At 43.4% G+C, this 17,621-nt stretch overlaps 2 protein-coding genes across 2 annotated transcripts in view; both read left to right on the forward strand.

The window, feature by feature from the left end:
- Window positions 1–8,742, forward strand: part of ALLC (allantoicase) — a 44,240-nt gene extending 35,498 nt beyond the window's left edge. Inside the window, exons 8-12 of the mRNA XM_007971597.3 lie at window positions 2,122–2,277; window positions 2,676–2,749; window positions 3,748–3,856; window positions 7,588–7,712; window positions 8,434–8,742. Coding sequence (XP_007969788.1) covers window positions 2,122–2,277; window positions 2,676–2,749; window positions 3,748–3,856; window positions 7,588–7,712; window positions 8,434–8,634 — 665 coding nt within the window. The 3' untranslated portion in view covers window positions 8,635–8,742. The remainder of the gene's footprint in view (window positions 1–2,121; window positions 2,278–2,675; window positions 2,750–3,747; window positions 3,857–7,587; window positions 7,713–8,433) is intronic.
- Window positions 8,743–9,422: 680 nt separating this feature from the next.
- The window catches only part of DCDC2C (doublecortin domain containing 2C), an 88,025-nt gene continuing 79,826 nt past the window's right edge, over window positions 9,423–17,621 (forward strand). Inside the window, exons 1-2 of the mRNA XM_007971589.3 lie at window positions 9,423–10,180; window positions 15,547–15,598. Coding sequence (XP_007969780.1) covers window positions 9,894–10,180; window positions 15,547–15,598 — 339 coding nt within the window. The 5' untranslated portion in view covers window positions 9,423–9,893. The remainder of the gene's footprint in view (window positions 10,181–15,546; window positions 15,599–17,621) is intronic.

The raw sequence follows: 17,621 nt of genomic DNA on the forward strand, positions 1-17,621 counted from the left end.
CCAGATTGTCATTTTTGTACACCTGACACTTAGTACAGCATGAGGAACAGAGGAGAAGCTCAATAACTATTTGTTGCTAGATTTAATTGACAGAGTCCTTGTCCTTATGAAGTGAATAACCCAGCGGGAGACAGATAAGAAAAATAACTTTGGGAGGCCGAGGTGGGTGGATCACCTGAGGTCAGGAGTTCGAGACCAGCCTGGCCAACATGGCGAAACCCCGTCTCTACTAAAAGTACAAAAATTAGCCAGGCGTGGTGGCGCATGCCTGTAATCCCAGCTACTGGGGAGACTGAGGCAGCAGAATCACTTGAACCCGGGAGGCGGAGGTTGCAGTGAGCTGAGATCGTGCCACTGCACTCCAGCCTGGGTGACAAGAGTGAGACTCTGTCTCAAAAAGAAAAGAAAAGAAAACAAAACAAAAACTGCAAAATAGTGATACATATAACAAAAGTATTTTGGTAGAGCCATAAACATTTCTATTTGACTATTTCTGATCCACCAAAATAGCAACTTTATATGTCCAACCCAGTTTGTATAGGATTCATGAGTTGAAAGAGGGTCTAAAATAGCTTCTGACTGGGAGCCCTGCTTTTCCGGGTTGAATATGAAGGACCCCTAAGCACATAAAAGCTCTTTCCTAATTGATCAGCATTGACGACCTGAAGAGGAAAGATGGGCAATGCCTGCATTCAGATTTCATGTCCCAAACTCTTAGTGGCATCTTTAATTGCCCCATGACGATTCCACCTGGGATCCAGGTGTAAAGGGAAAGGAAGCTGCGGAAAACCAGGCTGATGTCACGGGGACACATTGGGTGGGAATGGGTTGGTTTAAATGAGATGTACTCAGAGGATGAAGAGTCATTTCTGGGATTCCTTGACAGTTGTGATTAAAAGCAACTTTGGATATTAACTCTGTAAAGAAGAATCTTATTTTTAAAAATGTGAAGTAGACTTTACTTTCAACAGATGAATATCTTCTATACCATTAAAACCAATTATAACATTTAATGAACTAGAATGGCAGTGATACTCCTCTCACAGCCTAGCTCCTGCTGAATGACTCCCTCTAGGATGTTTTCTAGGGTTTTATGGCAATGAAGTTTTTGGTTTTATTTGTTGTAAATAGCAAGACTTCCATTGTTTTATCAAAAAATTTTCAGATCACTCATTTTCACCAAATTTGTAAAATAAAAACATATAGGGCTTGTTTTAGTACAATATTTTGATTAAATTAATTTTCTATATTAAAAATGCTTGGTTGCCACCTTCTAGGAATTAATATTCGAAGACACAAAACATTCATTCTACTAGAATTAGATGCTGTGAGTTGATTTTGGTAGCTATTTGCTGCTCTGCAGACCTACTTCCAAGCTGCTGTGGTTCTCGGTAGCAATTTCATTTTGTCAATATTATCTTTTGTATTCTCAATAACATTGCTAAGCAGTGTGGTGTTGTAAAAATAAAAACACAAGGTTCTCTTGTCTGAGTCTGTGAGAGTCAGCAATGCTCATTTCTAGCACGAAATATTATTTGGATGGTGAATTTCCCAAATGCTGTTTGACCTTGGAGTTGTTTATTTAATTAAAAAAACTTCGATGCCTACTGTGTGCCCAGACCTCTTCTAGGTAGAGACGATACAAGAGCGGTACAGAAGTGAACAACACAGATAACTGGTCTGGCCTCCAAGGATTTCGCCTTCTGGGTTTGAGAGACTGATTTTAACAGGAACTTAGAAAGATAATTTCAGGCTGTAATTAGAGCTTTGGAGTAAATAAGCAAGGGGATATGATAAAATGTAACCTGGGGAGCAGGCAGTGGCTGGATGGAGCAGGGAGGAGATAACTTCAGAGGATGGAGGGAAAGCTTTTCTGAGACCATGCCTTTAAGGTGAGGAACAAAAGTAGTCGTTTGGAGAGCTGGGAAAGTTGTTCTGGTACAGGATAATATCAAATGCAAAGGCCCTGGGGCAGTGGGCTTGTTGTATCTGAGAAACAGCAGGTGGATGTGGCCAAAACCTACCAAGAGATGACACTGGAGAAGACAGGAGGGTCCTGTAGTTGATGATACACAAGCAGCCATTTTTACAAACAATAACTAAGGCACCTTTCCTTTTCAGATGGTGGAATTGCACGACTTAGAGTATTAGGTACTGGACAAAAAGACTGGACTGCAACTGACCCCAAAGAACATGCAGACCTAGTGGCCATCGCTTTTGGGGGTGTCTGTGTAGGATTTAGTAGTGCTAAGTTTGGGCACCCAAACAATATAATAGGTAAGATGATATTCTCGGAGCTGGCTTATTTAGGAAGTCTGGGTACCAGCATTAAATACCCCACTATGGTCAGAATGATTTAAAAGGAAAGGCACATCTCAAAGCATGGGAGTGGATGAGATTAATCTTCCATGTGTAGGATTTGATGCCTTTATGACATGAAATAAGTCAACATTACCAATTTCTCTACCTAATTTTGGCCTAAGTATCTGCTTTAAAAGGAAAAGTAAAATTTAACTAACGCTATGATTGTGAATTTACTGAAACATTAACTTTAATGAAAATAATTTATATAGCAATGCTCAGATGCATGAGATCTGTAATTTAATTACAGCATTGTATTTGTTCTCATAGTTAAAATCATGCAGTTTACCATTTAACAATGTTATTTTCTGTAGGAGTCGGTGGGGCAAAGTCTATGGCGGATGGTTGGGAAACGGCAAGAAGGCTGGACCGGCCACCGATATTAGAAGTAAGAAGTTAAAAATAACTATAGTGTAAAGTTTTTCTAAAAAGTATTTTTTGGAACTTTTTTCATTTAAATAAACTTTTGCATATTTTAGAAACCTCATACGCATTGTTCTAAATGCTAATTACTATGATTTACTTTTTCCAAATTTCCCACTGTTTTCATGATAATATCAGGGCAGAGACTCAGAAGGCCAAACATACCGGTCATTGCCAGCTACGCCAATGCATTTTTGGAACGTTCCTCTGTTTCTTCAATAAAGAAACAAAAGGAGCTGCGATTTAATAATACAAAAGTTATGAATAAATATGTTGGGAGATCTGGGGAAGAACCACTAGTTTAGTAATGCTAAATATCTGTGTATCTCAGGATTACACCACTTATGTGAACTTGTGATGGACAGGGCACCCTAGAGTCTATGCAGCTGTTTAATTTGGCCAGTAACTAATTTGAGATAGAGAAACCAAGATGAAGCGAAACAAAAAATACAATGCCTTTCAATTTGCAAATCCCACTGAAAACTTGGTCAGAAAAGTGCTCTCCCCTTCCTAAACTGGATTTCATGTCACCTGATGCTCTGAGATATCAGTGAACAAACTCTCCATTCTCAAAACTAAGGTTTGAACGTACATCATGTATCGGTATAGGTTTGACCAACAAAATATGTACCTTGAAAGGTCAAAACAAACTAATCAGAGAACCTATGGACTGGATTAAAGATTGCTGCACGTATAACATTTTGCAGGGATCTGTAATTGACATAGAAATTTAGAAAAACTTATCCGGGCCCCATGAACTCACAAATTGGCATGAGATATTTAAGAAATGATAGCAAAGAGGCAATTTAAGTGACAGTGATCTACACATCAGGCCCCAGGAAACACTTTTCTATAGTAAGAAATAAAAGAAGCACGTCAACCTTTTTCACCTGTTGGTTTTCGGGACTGGTTTCTTGAATGACTCTAAGTTCGTTTACCATTTTCTTCTCTTCTGAATTCCAGAATGATGATAATGGCATTCTCTTGGTTCCGGGTTGTGAATGGGCAGTTTTCCGATTGGCACATCCTGGAGTAATAACTCTAATCGAAATTGACACAAAATATTTTAAAGGTAAATGCAAAGCCAGAAAGAAGTACCTTATAATTGGTATGTTTATTCTAAAGATTGAGTTCTATGGAAGTCGGACTGAGGACACTGGGCTCTTGGTGTGGATTCCCCACTTAACCTGGGTAATTTTGAGCATGCTACTTTAACCCTTAGAACTCTATCTATCTATCTATTATTTATTAATTTGAGATGGCGTCTTGCTGTGTCGCCCAGACTGGAGTGCAGTGGTGCAATCTCGGCTCACTGCAACCTCCACCTCCAGGGTCTGAGCGATTCTCCTGCCTCAGTCTCCCGAGTAGCTGGGATTACAGGCACTCTACACAATACCCAGCTAATTTTTGTATTTTTAGTAGAGATGGGTTTTTGCCATGTTGGCTAGGCTGGTCTTGACCTCCTGACCTCAGGTGATTCACCCACTGTGGCCTCCCAAAGTGCTGGGATTACAGGCCTGAGCCACTGTGCCTGACCCTTATTTATTTTTGAGAAGGAGTCTTGCTTTGTCACCCAGGTTGGAGTGCAGTGGCACGATCTTGGCTCATTGCAACCTCTGCCTCCTGGGTTCAAGCAATTCTTCCTGCCTTAGCTTCCTGAGTAGCTGGGATTACAGGTGCCCGCCACCAGGCCTGGCTAATTTTTGTATTTTTAGTAGAGATGGGTTTCACTATGTTGACCAGGCTAGTCTTGAACTCCTGACCTCAGGTGATACGCCCATCTCAGCCTCCCAAAGTGGTGGGATTACAGGCGTGAGACACCATGCCCAGCCAACCCTTTGAACTTTAGTAATCCCTCTATAAAATTCACATTTGGGCTGGATGACCCCCAAAGTCATACAAGATTCCATGACACTGTCCAGCTCTTTACTATAGAGGCTCTGCATCCCTCTTGGAAAGAGCCTGTGAGAAGCACAGGGATAGGAGGCACCTTTTTACGGAGAAAGGTCCTCAGCAGATTGACTGGGGAAGAGGAGTGACCATTTCTTCCCCAGGCTTCACTTTTAAGACAGTGATTTACACATTTTTAAAACTCTGCACCTCTATTTGTTAAAAAAAATATTTGGACAAACAACGCTGATATTCTGTATTTACTTCCTTATGAAATACATATGTGTATTATTAAGAAAATTCAAAAGAAATTGATACAATTTTATAATTGTTATATGACATTTTATAAGTACTGGATTGAGCATTCCATGTTAGCCATTTTTGAATAAATAGTGGCAGTTTATATTCATGTTTTGGGTGAGTGGTTTTTAAATGTCTTGGGAATTATTGTGACTTTACTCAATTATTAACCTATATATCAAGTTCAAGGCCAGGCTCATCAACAGTAGTGCCTATAATTATTTCAGGAAGTCTTGGTAATTTTAACTTATTTTGGAAAGACGGCATTTTATCTATTTTTTCTTTTAACTGTTATTTTAGGTTGCAGGTTTGTTATGTAGGTAAACCTGTGTTATGGGGTTTTGGTGTACAGATTATTTTGTCACCTAGGTATCAAGTATAGTACCCAATAAGTGTTTTTTTCTGATCTCCCTCCTCCCACCCTCCACCTTCAATTAGGCCCCAGTGTCCACGTACCCATGTGTTCCCATTATTTAGCTGCCACTTATGAAAACATGTAGTATTTGGTTTTCTGTTCCTGTGTTAGTTTGCTAAGAATAATGGTCTCCAGCTGCACACATCCATGTTGCTGCAAAGGACATTATCTCATTCTTTTTTATGGCTGCATAATATTCCATGTTGTATATGTATCGTATTTTCTTTAGCCAGTCTACAATTGATGGACATTTAGGTTGATTCCATGTCTGCTATTGTGAACAGTGCTGCAGTGAACATACATGTACATGTCTTTATGGCAGAACAATTTATATTCCTTTGGTTATATGCCAATAATGGGATTGCTAAGTCAAATGGTAATTCTGTTTTTAGTTCTCTGAGGAATTGCCACAACACCTTCCATAATGGCTGAACTAATTTACACTCCCATCAGCTGTGTATACATGTTCCCTCTTCTCCACCACCTTCTCAGCAACTGTTATTTTTTTATTTTTTCATAACAGCCATTCTGACTGGTGTGAGATTGTATCTCCCAGTGGTTTTGATGTGCATTTCTCTAATGATTAGTGATGTCGGCCATTTTTTCATATGCTTGTTGGCTGCATGTATGTCTTCTTTTGAGAAGCATCTGTTTATGTCCTTGGCAGAAGCTCTTTAATCAAATCCCATTTGTCTTTTTTTTTTTTTTTTTTTTGCTTTTGTTACAATTGCTTTTGGCATCTTCATCGTGAAATCTTTGCCAGTTCCTATGTCCAGAATGGTATTTCCTAAGTTATCTTCCAGGGTGTTTATAGTTTTGGGTTTTACATTTAAGTCTTTAATCCATCTTGAGTTGATTTTTATATATGGGGTAAGGAAGGGGTCCTGTTTCAATCTTCTGCATATGGCTAGTCAGTTATCCCAGCAGCATTTATTGAATTTTGGAGTCATTTCCCCATTGCTTGTTTTTTTTAAGACTGCATTTTACATCCAGTTATGTGGCCATGGTTTTTACTTTTCAATGTGGCTGACTGAGGGTCAGGTGAAATGGCAGTTCTGGATTTTCTTGTTCATACTTACTTGCATTTTTTGTGGTATATTTAATCCACAGTTCTCTGCATGAATAGTTTAAAATAACTTACTTATTTTTGTGAGGGATGGTTTAGATAAAACTAGATAACAAACAGTATATCCACTTAAGCAGGCACCCAAAACTGCAACAGGTCATGAATCTACCACTGTCGATCACTCAGGATACCTCTGGTACATACAATGTGATGACTGTAATGGAAATGAGGGAGCATGGCGGTATCCACTTATAGCAATAATATAGTAAGTTATATCAAATACACAAAGCTTAATATACATTCACATATGTATGTATATCAAATAGAAATAGCAGCTCTAATGTTCTCTTCCTGTGTCCTTTGTGTCCGTATGTACCCCAGGGGCATGTTCGCCCACCCTGGAGACCACCGTTTTGAGAGATGGGCCACAAAGGGGGCATGTGAGCCACAGCCTCCTCTTTTCCAGGGTTCTTAATTAGCAGCTCCTACTCTGTCGATCCTAAAGAGCCCCAACAGAAGTTCTCTCTTCTCAAAGAGAGTGGGACCTTCCCCCCAAGGTCCTCTAACCCCACTGAGCACACGATTCCTATGATATTCCAAAGAGAGAAGAATCTCAGGACCATATACTCTCACCTGAAGATGACTCAGAAATTCCCAAATCCATGTGTGTGGCTGGTGCCCAGCGCTAGCTAACAGAAAATTCAGTATTTCCTTTTGATTGTCATGTTAAGAAATATGTCATAGGAAAATATTTTCCAGCTTCATAATAATTTCAGATGAGCCACATAGCAGTCTGCAAGTAATTAAATCTGCAATTGAGGAAGCTTATCAAATACATTCAGATTTCAAAGTGAGAACGCTATACATTCAAACTGAAATGCGCCAGCTCCTTCACATATGGTGGACTGCTTCTGAGTCTTCTGAAAAAGAAATGTCTATTTCATGAGGCAATCTGAGCATCACAAACCAGTTTGTTCCTTCTCTCACGTACTTCATACCTTTGCTTTTGCTCCGGAAGAGCAGGGACTTATTCTTTGCTGGGTTTTTGATCTTATTAAAAAAGCATGATGTCCTATATGCCAAACTGAGTGTAAATGAGGGCAGAAAATCACACTGTGTTTTGCTCCAACAGGCAATGCTCCTGACAGCTGTAAAGTGGATGGGTGCGTCCTGACCACTCAGGAAGAAGACGACATGATCAAGCAAAAGTGGATTCTCCCGGCCCACAAGTGGAAACCACTGCTTCCAGTAACCAAGGTTCGTGTGGCATGTTATTAGGAGCCAGCACTCAGACTATGCTATTTCCCTAAGATTCTCTTTTGAAGGATTAGGATACACTCCAAGGTTTCTGCTCAGTTTAATGGTAAAATGAATGAGGCTTAAAACCCCTATCTGAAAACTTAAATAAGAAGAAAGGCTCTATTTCTCTCCACTTTTGTATTTCCAAATTTTGTTAGAACAAAATTGTTATGTGCTCAGCATACATACATGGAAACATGTCTCTGTATTATGTTTAACTTTGTAGAAGGGGCTACTAGCACATTTAAAGCTATAATGGACCTGCAGGTGGACGCTCTGAGATATTCCACAAGTGTCTTCTTTGATTTAGAAAGAGGGTCAGGCTGGAGGTGAGAGCTGCTCCCATGTAAAGATAGGGAATCATCTCTGGGAGAGACCAAGATGATCTCTTCTTTCATTTTCTTATCAATTTGCTTATGTATAATCAACTATGAGAAACAATTGGTGGGCATTTAGGTTGCCCATCAATTGTTTATTGGGGCCTGATTATTCATGTATTATTTGGGCATCCTATCCCTACTAGCAGATTTTCATGGAAAGCCAAATTATCATCAATTAATAACTTATTTTAAAGCCCCTTTGCTTAAGTCCAAGCCAAAGGTTTGCCTGGGGCGTGGGCTCATCCGGCCACACATGCCCTGTTAACAGACTAGGACCTCTGCATCTGCTTGCTTTTCAGCTGTCTCCCAACCAAAGTCACCTGTTCGATAGCCTGACCCTGGAGCTCCAAGATGTCATCACTCACGCCAGGCTCACCATCGTCCCCGACGGGGGAGTGAGCCGCCTTCGGCTCCGGGGCTTCCCCAGCTCCATCTGCCTCCTGAGGCCCCGGGAGAAGCCCATGATGAAGTTCTCAGTGGGCTTCAAAGCAAACCCTTAACACACACAAAGTCCGGGTGTCAGACACACAGCAGGAATTTCCCAGTCATAGTCTTCTTTTCAAGTGTTTTGAACACCTGGTGATTTAATAAAGTGGTCATCTCACAAACGGATCTTCGTATTTAATGTTGCTATGAGGCATTTCGTAGCTTACATACTGGCTACGGCTGTGAATGGTGGTCTCTACGGAGCTACTTTTTTTTTTTTTTTAAACATTATAAGATATTGATATTGATAATATCAATATTCTGTACCTTCGGTGTGGACTTCCAGCCATAACATGTAGCCTGCTGTCTTTGAAACTTTGTCCAGCTCATCAAAACCTTTGGGAAAATATATTTCTAGAATCACTCAAGAGGACTGGCCTATCTTTACCCAGAGTAGGAACGATTCTTCCAAAGACCCCCTCTCCCTTTGAATCATTCTTAACCCCAATGAGGGTGCGTTCTGAATGGCACACGCCTGACACCGCACACCAGCGGCTATAGCGCTGCCCCTCACAGGCTCCGAGTGGCTCTGCCCAGCTCCTCCTCTGGTGGAAAAGCTCAAATTCTCCACTCTGGGCCAGGAGTCCTAGAAGATTTTGGATCTGAACCGGTCAAATTCAACCCAAGATCAAAGAAACAGAGGTTCAAAAATGTGAAGCAGCTCCCAGCACCCATCCAGTGTTGATTGTCAGTATGGTCCTGGTCCCTCCATAACGCCCCTCTCTACCGTTTCTACAGAGGAGGGCGGCGAGTGTAGGGGGAGGGGGCACGGTGGGCGTCCCAGGGAGCGCAGCACAATCATTCTGGCCTCCTCCTCCTCCTCCTCTTTTCCTGGGCTCTGCCTTCACGCCAGTCACCTCCCCGGGCTCCGCATTGCCCCCTCACCTGTCTCCGCCCTGTGCCGCGCCTCACCTGCTTGGTCTCCCCATTACCCAATCACCTGTCCCTGCCCGGTGCCGCCTTCATCTGCCCGGGCTCCCCGCTGCACCCCTCACCTGTCCCTGCCCGGTGCCGCCCTCACCTGCCTGGGTTCCCCGCTGCCCCCCTCCTGCCCCGGCCTTGCGCCCCTCGCCCTGGCGGCCAGGCGGTCACAATCGCCCAGGGGCGCGTCAACACGCAGCCTCCGCCCGCCTAGCAGCCCCGTCCAGTCCCCGTCCCGTCCCCGTCCCGCCCCCGCGGCTGGAGAGGACCTTCCCTCGGCGGTGCCTGGGCCTGGGCCTGGGCGCGGCTCTGCAGCCTCCCGGCCCCGGCGAGCGAGGAGCGGGGCGCGGCCATGGGCACCCGCGGGCCCTCCGCGCTGGTGGACACCACGCCCGCCAAGACCATCGTGGTGTACCGCAACGGGGACCCGTTCTACGTGGGCAAGAAGTTCGTACTCTCGCGGCGCCGCGCGGCCACCTTCGAGGCGCTGCTGGAGCAGCTCACGGAGCAGGTGGACGTCCCGTTCGGCGTGCGCCGCCTCTTCACGCCCACGCGTGGGCACCGGGTGCTGGAGCTGGACGCGCTGCAGGCGGGCGGCAAGTACGTGGCGGCGGGCCGCGAGCGCTTCAAGGAGCTCGAGTAAGTGCGCCCGCGCCCCCCGCGCCCCCCGCGCCCCTCCCCGCCGTCTTGGGTCTGAGCGTGGTCAGGGCTGTGCTCCCCAGGTGTCCTCCCCAGGCTTCACTCCCGGCTCAGGCGCCCGTCTTTGGAGTGGATCAAGCGCCGGAGTCCAGCCGCCCCAGGCCACGTGGTTTTCTGGGGGCGAAGCCGAGGCAGCCCCACCCCCAGGGCCCCTTCCTATGGGGCAGGGCGGGCCCTCGCCGGCAGCGAATCAGGACAGCTCCAGAGGCTGCCCGGAGGGTGTGGGGGAGGGGCACGGGGCAGAACGGAGGGGTGTGGAGGAGGGCGTGGGGGAGGGGCATGGGGCAGAACGGGGGGGTGTGGAGGAGGGCGTGGGGTAGGGGTGTGGAGGAGGGCGTGGGGGAGGGGTGTGGAGGAGGGCGTGGGGGAGGGGAATGGGGCAGAACGGAGGGGTGTGGAGGAGGGTGTGGGGGAGGGGTGTGGAGGAGGGCGTGGGGGAGGGGCATGGGGCAGAACGGGGGGGTGGAGGAGGGCGTGGGGTAGGGGCGTGGAGAGGGGCATAAGGGCGTGGGGAGGGACCTGGGGGACGTGGGGGCAGGGCCTGGGAATGCGGCGGGTTGGGCAGTTCCCTTTTGAAATCGCTCAGGGTGGCCCCTCTAACTCTGTGTTCATCACCTGGGCCTGCGTGCATTTTCAAGCTTGCCTTTAATTAATGAAACTATTGCCCTCCCACGGTTTGTGTCTGTAATCCCGTTCTTGCAGCCTGTGTCTGCTTTCTGTGATCTCAGCTGCTTTTCTCTCCTGGTCCTTTATTTCCTTGTAGGTGTCCTTATTTTTTGACTGTGAACTACTCCTTTTGTATAGCTTTGTGTGGGGACGTTCTTCGAGGGCTGAGATAAAAGTGAGATTCCCCAGAGAGGATTTCCATTTTCTTTCAAATGCTCCCAGTTCAAAAATGCTCTGAATTAAATCAGCATCTTGAGTTTTGTTTGTTGTTTTTTGAAAAAGTAGTAGGATTTAGTGTGAGGGCTGGTGTATGGTTCCAAATTCTTAGTGGTATTTGCAAAGATGTGAATTTACTATTCAGTTGTTTCTGAAGAAAAATTGTAAGTCACAGGCATCACAGTTGCTAAGAGGTAGAATCTGGATTAGCATATTTCAGAGTGAAATTTATTACTATGATAATCCTGTTATGTATGAGAATTCGTGGACAAAATTATATTCCTTTAGAGCCGTGTAATTTGTGAGTATTTTTTCTGGGCGAGGCAGATGATGTCAATGTCTAGAACAGACACCCCACCCAGGATCCAGTGTTGAGTGTTGTTTTACAATTAAAGAATATATTTCTGCAAAAACCGACTTTAAAGTCCTTTTTGATACACATGTAATGAAAAGTATTTAACTTTATCCTAAGACATTTCCTTGTAAAACTGGCCTATGTTTTGCATGCTAGCAAACGGGGAAGGAGACATATCAAGCCCCTGCCATGAAGCCTGGAGCATGCCTGGGAGATGTTTCTCTTTCCTCTTGCTGTGGGGCTAGGCGTTTTCCAGCAGACCCTGTTATACCTCCAGTTTTGTAGAGAGAGTCTCGAGTCTCCTGGTTTATTTAAAATGTTTTGGACTTGTAGCAAAAGTATTGAGAAAAAATTGAGATGTTTTTCTTCCCAGTGCTTTTACTGTTTATGATTACTTTTTGGGAGGAAAGACATGTCACCCACTGCAGAGGGAGGGGAGTTGGGGTCTGTGTGGCAGACAGCCTGGGTTATTTTGCATTGTCTATTATCCATGCATCTTCGTTGCTGTAAAATAGATGAGCCGTGTCTGCATGTGAAGGTCAACGCAGAGAGCACGTGGGGTCCCTTTTCTTTAGTTTTTTTCTAGGTCAATGAGTATGAAATTGGAATTCAGACTTTGGTGAGCAAAAGTGTGGCTGGATTTTCACTGGTATTAGTAAAGTAAACTAGCTCTTGGAAATTTATATTCTGTAATTGCTAAACCATTGAGCAGTACAATTAATTTTCACTGGAAAATAATATTCTAATTGTGTCACCAGCAAATGAACTTTGAAGTGAAGCCTGTTGATATGTTAGTGATCCGGGAGCTCCCCTCGTAATAGTGGTTTCGAGACGGTGCATTAAAAAGACAAACACCGACAAATCTATCCAATATCCAATCATTGCTCAGACATTTCCTGGAATAAAATAATTTGAGACGCAAAGAACATAATTTTTTTCTTTATAAAACAAAATATTATAAGATAATATTTACTTTTCAAAACAATTTAAAGTGTCTAGGCTTTATAGCCTAGAATTAATATTTCTTTTGTGGAGAAAGTCATATTTACAACAAAATCTAAATCAGGGTGTTGCGTATGTGTGCATGCGTGTGTGTGTGTGTGTATGTGTCTGTGTGTGTTTAGGGGCGGGACCCCAAAGAATTTGAATGCTTAGGAATATTACCCTGTTTACCTTAGAGCTGGTTGCTGAGACATGAATGTGAATGTGCTATTTGAATCAAACTATCCTCATTCTTCCTCAACCCAGCTTTTCCCTCTCATCTCCCTGGCCACCCATTTGTACCTGGGAACTAGCAGATGACAGGAGAAAGAGGAAAAGTGGGTGGAGAGGAAGTTGTGATAGATGACAGGAATGTTGGCCTCAGAGCCAGAGACTGGTGGAATTTAATCCTGGCTTTCTCTACCTGAGTAACGTTTAACAAGTTAAATAACCTCTCCAAGACTTGGTGTCCTCATCAATAAAGCAGGCTTAACATCCAGTCTGCGGTGCGTTTGGGAGAATGGAATGAATGCCGTACGGTAAAGTGCCTGGCACTGATTCTCATGGATGGTTTCTTCCCTTCCTTTGTTCTCTGGAAGTAGCCAGGAGGGAGCTTGCACCTGCTGGTCCCATCTCGGCTTCACAGACCCACTCCCTGCCCACCTCAAGGCAAGCCAAGCCCACCCAGCAGGCTTCTCTAAGTGCCTGGTCATGGGCTCTCTGAGGAACTATTTGTCCTCAGGTCATGGGCTCTCTGAGGAACTATTTGTCCTTTCTTTCTGTTTTTATATGTTCTTGGGAGCGCAACATTGAAATAATAAATAGTATTTTGTGTTTTTGTAGGATCTTTTTATGTGTTTTTCTGTGTTAAATTTTATTTTTTGGTTCCATGTAATGAAAGTCAGATGTCTCATTTGGGAGATTAGTGTTCATAAACAAATATGGAATTTGGGAATTTAGAACAAATTTAAAATATTTATTTGGAAAAGATGAAGACTAGACTAAGCTAGTGAAGAGTGGATACGAGGGCCTCCAGGCAAGTGGAGAGGCTCAGGCTGAACTCAGTCAGCAGCCATGTTTTGTTTGGTTGACACAATTTTCGAAGATTTGAGTTGGCTGTAGCATTTTATAATTGGGAGAATTCATGTAATAATATGAACTTTTGGTCTCCCTTGGAAAAAATAGAGGATTTGATTGTTCAGAGGACTTGGTTGTAGTTGCGCGCATCTCCACTATCTGGACCTGTGAGGCCCTGTCCACCCCAGAAGGGAAGGGACGCTCCCGCTGGCCACAGCCCCCACCAGTCCCTGAGACCCCCCTTGGTGAGTGTCATCATTTACTTGACCAGTTTCTGTGGGGATCTGCGTCTGTGACTCTTTATTGAACACTTAGTTATTTCTTCCCCTTCTATTTACCAGTCTAAGTTGACCCTTCTCTGAATATTGCTAAAACTATCAAAAACAATAACTGGGGAAAAGAGAGAGATCAGACTGTTACTGTGTCTATATAAAAAGAAGTAGACATAAGAGACTCCATTTTGTTCTGTATTTGAGATGATGTTAATCTATGACTCTACACCCAACCTTATCCTTGCAAGAAACATGTGCTGTGGTGACTCAAGGTTTAACGGATTTTGGGCTGTGCAGGGTGTGCTTTGTTACACAAGTGCCTGAAGGCAGTATGCTTGTGAAAAGTCATCACCATTCTTTTAATCTCAAGTACCCAGGGACACGTACACTGCCAAAGGTCGCAGGGGCCTCTGCTTAGGAAAGCTAGGTATTGTCCAAGGTTTCTCCCCATGCGATAGTCTGAAATATGGCCTCGTGGGAAGGAAAGACCTGATCGTCCCCCAGCCTGACACCCGTGAAGGGTCTGTGCTGAGGAGGACTAGTACAAGAGGAAAGAAGGCCTCTTGGCAGTTGAGATAGGGAAAAGCATCTGTCTCCTGCCCCTCCCTGGGCAATGGAACATCTTGATGTAAAACCCGATTGTATATTTTGTTTACTGAGAAAGGAGAAAACCGCCTTAGGGCGAAAGGTGGGACTTGCTAGCGCAATGCTGCTCTTTATGCACTATAAAGGTTTATGGAGATGTTTACATATGCATATCAAGGCACAGCACTTTTCCTTAAACTTATGTCACAGAGATCTTTATTCATATGTCTTACTGCTGACTTTCTCCCTAGGATGATCCTATTATCCTGCCACTTCCCTTTTTCTAAGATGGTAAAGATAATGATCAATAAATACTGAGGGAACTCAGAGACTGGTGCTGGCGTGGGTCCTCTGTATGCTGAGCGCCGGTCCCCTGGGCCCACTTTTTCTTTCTCTATACTTTGTCTCTGTGTCTCATTTCTTTTCTCAAGTCTCTCGTTCCACCTAACGAGAAACGCCCACAGGTGTGGAGGGGCGGCCACCCCTTCAAATAACAATCTCGAACATATTTTTTTAATCAGGAAGAAACCTTAGTATCACATATAAATTTGAAGGTATTATTTATTACCCATGAAAACATTTTATTTTTGAGGAACATGGAAGTCCCAAAAGTCCCCAACAGTAAAAAAACATTGCGTTAGTAGGGCTCAGACACATTTTATGCTGGTGACTCTTTTCCAGTTTGCAGTTTTGGCAAAAGGGGAGCAGTGTTGAATTTCTGTGAGCCAGGAGGGAGCGGTGGGGGTGCAGAGGAGCTGGAGGAGAGTCTGGGTTTCTGGTCCGACCTTAGCCTGTCATGGGAACATTGATGAGCTTGCAGTTCTGGGCCTTCAGCAACCTGGTTAAAAAATGCTGTTGAATTAGATGATTTCTCAGGTTTCTTTTTAATAAAATTACATGAGGGAAAGCAATGTCACTTAAGAGACACTTTCAAGGGGCAGTGCCAGTGGTACCCAGTGTGAAAACTGTTCTACAACAGCATTGCTATTGTATTCTGATGTGGATTCTAACACCGAGACAATTTTAGATTCTAGTTCCAAATTGCTGTGGGGTTGTATCTATTAAGCCAGAAAAGGACTCATTTCTAAAGAATCTGGAACTTTCTGTGTAAATATCTTCCTTCTAATGATGTTTTCTTCTTTCTTCTTTTGCAGTTATATTCATATAGTTCCCCGAAAACCTGCAAAGATAAGGAAGTTGAAGGAAGTAAGTGTTCGCTTCTAACAACTAATAATGGAATAAATTGGCCAACTTGGTAAAAATGTAAATGTCGGCATAGAATAATGGAAGTTTTACAGAAGCAGTGTTTAGAAGGGAGTGCCTGCAGAGATGTGTTGCTCTTGAAGTCAGAACACGCTGTGCAAGCTTGTCATACTTGTCAAAGCACTTAAGTAACCAAGTGGCGGAAGGCAGTGAAGAGAGGCTAAGATGTGCGGAGGGAGATAGTCATCTTTGAGGCACACTGTGCAGTTAATTGAAGTTTTCATTTTCCTTTTGTTTTGGGGGGGTTTGAAAAGACAGGTCTCAGGAAAAGTTATTTAGAGTTATGCAATGTTGAAGCTAATTATAATGCTAAATTTAAAGTTTTGTCCCAAGTTCTCAACATTTTTGTACTTGATAGACATTTATTAGGTCTACAGGACAGAACATTCCATCACATCGTTCTTATCGCTTGATTCTTAGTAAAAATAACCATTTAATTTGTTTAAAGAGACATTCCTTTTTTATAAGCAAAAAAAAAAAAAAAAAAAAACCAGTTTTAAGTCAGATAGTCTGTTGATATTTAGAATTTAACATTTTTACTTAAAATGGACTTATTTTGTGGATTATTACACAAGTGAGTTATTTTGAGGACATCTACTTCTCTGAGTTGCAATATTGCTGTTCTTAAATTTCCTCACCTGTAAAATGGAGATGATAATAGATACCTCAGAAGCTTGTTGTAAGGACTAAATGATAAAATACATACAATGTGCCAGCACTAGTTAAGTGCTTCTCCTCTACATCTGACAGAAGCTGCTCTTCTCTGTGTCTTTGGAGCGCCACCCAGAGCTCCATGCAGGACACGCCAGTAGCCCCAGCATTGTTCACAAGCACCAGCTTGCAGAAGCGTTCTGCTGCTTTCTTGGAGTCTGCCCTTGAGGGCAGTTAAAATAAGTCAAATGTATTACTTTACTCACCTTAAATTGTAACTTGCCAAAGACGAGAGGGCAAGTTTCCAACTAGAAAGCAATTCTGGCAGTCACCGAATTTCAGGGCTACCTTAATAAAGAGCGTGGAAATGATTTGTGATTATCCTGACACCTCTGTACCTGTTTCCCCTCTCCATGTGGGGCTGGGAGTTGGATTAAGCAATAATTCTGGAAATCACTCTTGAGAACACTTGTTAGAGTTTGAGTCTCAGTTCATCCTTTGCATATTACAGTGATTTAAATAAGATATGACTTAAAAGGCAATATTTTAGGACAGGGAGGAAATTTCAGACTATCTTGTCAAAACTTCTTTTTTTCTAGTAGAGGAAGCCTTGGTCTATAGACATGAAATGCTGAGCAGGCACACCAGGATTTCCACACCTACGCTGGCCTTGTCCACCTAGGGCAGGGATTAGGTTGCTGGACACTCACTCTATGAGGCTATAGTTATCAAAAATAGTTTAAAAATTTTTTATTTTTGAATTTCCACTTTGTTCATTTCAAAAATGTGATTATAAACATAGTTCTCATTGAGATACGTGTCAAAAATACTGTGCAGAAAATCAAAACTACGGTGAGATACCATCTCACACCAGTCAGAATGACTATTTAAGAATTATTTTATATTTTTTTCTTCAACTTTTATTTTAAGTTCAGGAGTACATGTGCAGGATGTACAGGTTTGTTCCATAGGTAAACATGTGCCATGGTGGTTTGCTGCACAGATCATCCCATCACCTAGGTATGAATCCCAGCTACTTAGAGTAGCTACTCTTCCTGATGCTCTCCCTCCCCTCATTCCTCCTCTCTGACAGGCGCCAGTGTGTTTGTTCCCCTCCCTGTGTCCACGTATTCTTATCATTCAGCTCCCACTTACAAGTGAGAACATGTGGTGACTGGTTTTCTGTTCCTGCATTAGTTTGCTGAGGATAATGGCTTCCAACTCCATCCATGTCCCTGCATGAGTACATTGCGTGATGCTGAGGCTTGGGGTATAATTTATTCTGTCACCCAGGCCGGGAGCATAGTATCCAATA

Source organism: Chlorocebus sabaeus, chromosome 14 (genome assembly GCF_047675955.1).
Source record: "Chlorocebus sabaeus isolate Y175 chromosome 14, mChlSab1.0.hap1, whole genome shotgun sequence".
NCBI lineage: Eukaryota > Metazoa > Chordata > Mammalia > Primates > Cercopithecidae > Chlorocebus > Chlorocebus sabaeus.